We start from the raw sequence: 6,000 nt of genomic DNA on the forward strand, positions 1-6,000 counted from the left end.
TTAATTCCCTTTGCCCTGAGGGTCCTCCCCCATCCCATTTTCCTCCTCATTAGACCACTGCAGATGTGAGGGTGACTCCAGAGCACCCCACAACAAAACGGGGGGGATTGGGGTGGGCTGGGTGCACCCCTGGCCTCCCTCTGCTCTGGGCAGTTCTGGTCCTTTGTGGCCCAGAAGAAAGGAGCAGCATTTGTTTCCACACAAAAACGTGTGGCAAGTCTTTGTGACTAGTCAGAATTACTGCAGCTTCTTGGACTGTTATTTGTGATACCGAAATTGCACTGCTGTGACCTTACAAATAAACTTTGACATCCCAGGCTGGCACGTGCTGTGAAAATATCCCCAGATTGTAAAGAATTGCTGCCAAAGACCCTGAGGAAAAAAAAAAAAGGGATTGCAGACCAATCCAATTAAGCAGGATAATTTTTTAGGCAGGAAAAAAAGCATAACAAAGTTATATAAATAGTGGCGTGAGGTAGGGTACCTGTTGAAACAAAACCCAACATTGTGCCCAAGCTTTGTTTTTGTTTCCTTTGAGCCTTGCAGGTTGTTTTGACAACATCCCTTCCTGACCTCAGGAGGATTCAATCCTGATAATGGCATCTTCATGGGGGCGTTCAGTTCAATATTTTGTGTGATGGTAACATGAGCACCCTTGGCCTGAGGGGCTGGGCCTGTGGGAGCCTTGCACAGGTGCAGTTGCTCAGTGATGAATTTGATTTATAAAACATGGATAAAGACAGTCCTGTCTCTCTGGGAGCATCAGAACTCCTCACCTGGAGGTCTCAGGTGTGTCAGCCCTGGGGTCTCTGTGCTGAGGCCACTCTACTTCTTTGCTTCAAACCATTTTGTGCTAAATCCTTCCAAGGACCTGGAGAGGTTTGACCAGCACAACATTTGCTATTAAATACAGCATTTGCCATCCCTCCTCCCTGAAGAGCTGTCACAGACATATTTTATGAAAAATCCTTTTGCCAGGATTTTTTCTCCTGAGAAGCTGAGAGGCCTCCGAAACAAAATGTAAACATTGATTATCTGCTGCTGTGGAATGTGGCAGGTGCATCTGTGATTGGTCTCATGTGGTTGTTTCTAATTAATGACCAGTCACAGGTCCAGCTCTGTCAGGACTCTGAGCAGTCACAAGATTTTAATATCATTCCTTTCTTTGGTAGCCTTCTGAGGTCTCCTTTCTCTTTCTTTTAGTATATTTTTAATATATAATTTTCTTTTAATATAATATATATAATAAAATAATAAATCAGCCATCTGAAACATGGAATCAAGATTCTCATCTCTTCCCTCATCCTGGGGACCGTGCAAACACCAGCACAAGAACACCCTGACATCTGGAAAACTTTCAAAGTACCATTTAAGGCATCACCTTACATTTCTTTAAGTTCTGTTAAGTAATGGATGGGATTTTCCCACCCCTCAAATCTTAAACACCCAATACATGCACATAACCAGCTGAGCTTCTCACCTTCAGCTTCATTTATGGGCAGTGATTCACACAAATGAGACCTATTTTAATTGTCTCTTTTTGATGAGGTGTTGCCAATACCTTAGGCCTTACTGAGTCTCTACAGGGAGAGGTCAGGACTTCAAAAATCTCATGAAAATTAATTTCACTGCAGAGTCAGGCACAGTGAGACCAGTGCCGTGAAATTTAAAGATCCATTTTGCTGGTCTGGACATTGCTTGAAAGTCCCTCTTGTCCATCTGTAGCTTGCAAAAAGATCCATTCAAAATTCATGACAGTTCCTTCCACAATTTGCAGAAAGTCCAAAGTTATTTTCCAGTCACCTTCAACTGTAGAACAAGGATCTGGAACACAGCAAAAAAGGTGCTTAAATGTAGGTGGAAGTTGTTGAATTCACCACTGCAACGTGTTTTCAGAGAAAAAAAATCAGTCTTTTTTAAAGTCCTTCAAGATCTATGTAAATGTTACTCATTTAATTAATTGGCCTTCTTATCAGGATTTCTGGGAATAAAAAGTGGCATTTGAGCTGAGCAAGAACCTAATCAGTTACATTACTGAACAGCATAAATATACAGATGAGATGTGAGGAAGAAATTCTTCCCTGTGAGGATGGGCAGGCCCTGGCACAGGTGCCCAGAGCAGCTGTGGCTGCCCCTGGATCCCTGGCAGTGCCCAAGGCCAGGCTGGGCAGGGCTGGGAGCAGCCTGGGACAGTGGAAGGAGTGAAATGAAATTATTTTTAAGGTCCCTTCCAACCCAAACCATTCTGGTATTCTGTGACTTTTCAACAGACAGAGAGTGTTGATACAGATATAGATATAGATATATAGATACAGATTTTTTTGTGTGTTAATGTTGGGATTAAATGTGTGAGATAGGATTTTTTGTTTGGATTTATTAGTTTTATTTATATTATAGTTTTATAAGCTGTGAGTTCTATAGCACTAATAAATTAAAAATGGAGTTGCATCTTTTTTAATAACATTTTTAAAGATAAATTGTTTAGGAATATTTAAATTGTTTTTATTTTTAACCTAATAATTCATTACTCATGGTTTGTAATGGGGAATTTTTTATTTAATTATATAATACTACTAAAACTCATAAAGAAGAAGGTGAAGAAGAAGGATTAGTTTACGTTTTAAAACTTTTATTTTGTTTCATATATATATAATCATATTTTAAAATTTTAAACTTTAAGTTTTTTATTATGTGATATTATATACTTTTATTTAAAGTACACACTTATCTTTTTAGTTTTATTATGTAATTTTGGACATTTTCTCTATGGCTTTAGATTAAATGTAGTGTTCTTTTGGGGGGTTAGTGTTTGTTAGTACATAAAGGTTAAAATTTTCAGCAGTTAGGGTTCTAACAAGAGAGGACCTGCTGTCCTTCTGGCCCTCACTTGTTGACACTTCCAGGTGAGGGATGTCCCCTGGGGACAGAGGGTGGTGACATCCCAATAGACTTAATTCCAGCTTCTATTGCTGTGGCAGCTCATTAATTCCTACTCTTCTTACCAGACACCTACAGAACTATTATATTTTAGTATATTATTATATATAAAAAATTATATCTATATATAGATAGATAGATAGATAGATATCTCTATATATATATATATATAATATATACTATTAAATATATTTATTATATAGTAAATAATATAATATATATATTATCTTTTTATATATATTATATATATATTCTATTTTAGTATGTTTTAGTATTATTGCATCCAAAAGCTCCAGGTGAATCGTCCCCTTTGTTCTGTGTAAGTGGATCAAAACTTCTTCCTCTCTCCTAATGATACCTGACATTTCTTCCAAAATCTTATTTTTAATGTTACTCAAGACTCTTTCCTCAGTCCAATTCTAGTTGAAATGCAGTTTCTTGCAAATTCAATTTCTTGCATTTTATGGCTGCAAGAAGTTAGCCATCAGCCGGTATCTAGCACAGGTAATAGAGCACAAAGTTGCTATCTGTTTTGTCAACAGAAAACCTTCTCTAAATGTTTTCATCCTTCTCTCCATCTCTTTCATTTATTTTGTTATTCTGCTGTGGAGGAGGGGGAAATAGAGGTTTTTAACAGTACTTTTTATTTAATATCTAAAAGTTTGACAAGTCCCTGGTTAGGTGATCCAGTCAGAAGAGAAAAAGTCCCCCACTGATTTCCTTTCATCCCATTATCCAAATCCTTTTTCTTGACTCTTCCAAAGCAGTGCCCACACTCTGTAGGCACAAATAATATTGGCAAACCTGATTTGACCACAGCTTAGAAACTGGGATTATTGACTTTACACATAGCAGAAAGAGCTGAAAAGAATAATTCTGAAAAAGGACCTGCTTGCAAGAAAAAGACAGACCAAGGGTCAACACAGGCACCCAGCTCTGTGCTCAGAGCAGGGGAAATTTTGGTCCTCTCAAGCAACTAAAGTTTCACGGAGGCGAGGCTGATAATTTGTGTTCCCAGGGCTCCTTGTGGAGCTCTAACCACTGATGACAGCCCGGAGCATCCCTGGGCAATTTCAGGTCATAAATGTGCTAATGCTGATTCTGGGACATGGTCTTGACTCTAGAAATGCTTAATAAATAGAGGAGGCTGCTCTTACAGAGATTAACAGCCATGTTTGATAGTTGATATTTTGCATTCTCTTTTTCTTTTACTCTTCCACTGTGCTATAGCTTTTTTTGTCCCCTGTGTTGTTCCCCAGGTGCGTTCTGCTGCCAGGAAGAGGTGGCACCGCTGGCAGGACCACCACTCGCTGCGGGTGAAATAACGGGCGCATAATTCTGAATTTATGAAATTAAACCTGAAATTGTGCCTTGACCTTGTCCCCTGTGTTGCTCCCCAGGTGCGTTCTGCTGCCAGGAAGAGGTGGCACCGCTGGCAGGACCACCACTCACTGCGGGTGCGCGTGGCACGGGCCATGTCCATCCCCACGTCGCCCACGCGCATCAGCTTCCACAGCATCAAACAGACCGCGGCCGTCTGACCTCCCACCACCACCACCACCACCACCACCACCCCGTGGCCTTCAGAGCTCTCCTGTCTCCACCCCAGAGCCCTTCCTGCAAACTAAACTCTGCTCCTTTGGCCCCACTGATCTCTTTCCAGTGAGGGGCCCGTCCTGTTTCGTCCGCGATGCTGCTTGGAGGCAACCAGGGAAAAGCCTCTTGGAGCTGGTGGTGGTAAAACGGATTCAAAGAAGGAACAGGTTCGACCCTGACTGCATCCTTTGGAAGTTCACAATGCAAAGTCTAGAACAGCACACTGGCAGGAATAATCAAAATTTTTTTTCACCTTCCTTTCTTTTTTTTTTTTTGTTTTTATTCCCCCTTTTGTATTGTGGTGAACAAACTGTTTTGAACACACTGCCCATCTCACCCTGTACATTGGTTCCCAATGATTTCAACAGTTTTGGTGTATAATAGCCCATCCCTTTCTTGTTTTCTTTGTAAAAAAGTTTCTTCTGTGCAAAACTTCATTTGAGAACTTGTAGCAGCAAGAAAAAGAGCGTCTGAAAGGTGAAAAGGTGTGAAAAGCCTGAATTTATCCGCCTTCCCCATTTCTCTCGTGGAGACAGACTGGGAATTGTCAGGGCATCGCTGGACTGTTCCGCACAGGGCACTTTGCCTGGTGAGCACCATGCCCTGCTCTCACACAGATTTTCAAAGGACAGGAGTAGCTCTAAGTAGCTCTAGAAAATACTCTCATTCCTCTTAGCCCCACGCTTCCAAGCACAGCATAAGTGGAAAGTCTTTGGAAAGTGGTTTGTTTTCAGCTCAGAGCATTAGGGTGGGGAAGGACAGCTCTTCTGGGTTTAAAAAACCACAAAAGGGAAGCACTGTAAAGATAATAAGGATGAGAAGAGGATGTTTGTGTTCCGAGGATAATGCTACGTGCTGCACAAAGTATCTATTGAGCATTTTGAACTAGAGCAGTTGTATCTACCAGGCTTTTTATGTGATGTTCAAGAAAACTGTATATTTTCAATAATAAACACTACTCTTGGTTGGTTTCAATAAAACCAGGCATCGTTTTCTTTAACTCTGGAAAAGAAGAGAACATCTGTCTTGAGAGTGGTTTTGCAGCTAAAATCAGGGAAGGAAATCCTGTTTGATATAGTGAGCCAAGAAGAAGAACAACCTCGTGATAAAATCCTGACATGGGGGCATTTAAATGCAAGAAGAATTGCCTCCCTTCTCAGCTCATGGTTTTGTACTGGATCCCTGTCCCTCTGCACTCTCTCCACTGGGCTTTGCCACAGCAGTAAGAAAAATGTTGTGTTATACCTTCTCCATCACCTGCATCTCAACGGAGCTGGAGTAATTTGCTGTTTCCACTTTTATCAAGCTTACTCTGAGTTTTCTTCAGATGTTTTATAGGACTTATCAGCACGAGCTTGATTTAAACCTCCAGATTTATGGTTGCTCTAGTTTTCAGAGGCTGGAAAATCTCTTGGAAAACATTGTTATAAATCCCCTGCTTACGGGGGGTTGGGGAGGGAGGGGGTT

The 6,000-nt window shown here is 40.9% G+C and overlaps 1 protein-coding gene across 2 annotated transcripts in view; it reads left to right on the forward strand.

The window, feature by feature from the left end:
- CRHR2 (corticotropin releasing hormone receptor 2) overlaps positions 1-5,513 on the forward strand; it is a 151,614-nt gene extending 146,101 nt beyond the window's left edge. For both annotated transcript variants that reach the window (XM_059473246.1, XM_059473256.1), the window contains one exon: positions 4,338-5,513. In XM_059473246.1, coding sequence (XP_059329229.1) covers positions 4,338-4,478 — 141 coding nt within the window. In that variant the 3' untranslated portion in view covers positions 4,479-5,513. The remainder of the gene's footprint in view (positions 1-4,337) is intronic.
- Positions 5,514-6,000: the final 487 nt, after the last annotated feature.

The sequence above is a fragment of the Ammospiza nelsoni genome, chromosome 1 (genome assembly GCF_027579445.1).
Source record: "Ammospiza nelsoni isolate bAmmNel1 chromosome 1, bAmmNel1.pri, whole genome shotgun sequence".
Lineage (NCBI taxonomy): Eukaryota > Metazoa > Chordata > Aves > Passeriformes > Passerellidae > Ammospiza > Ammospiza nelsoni.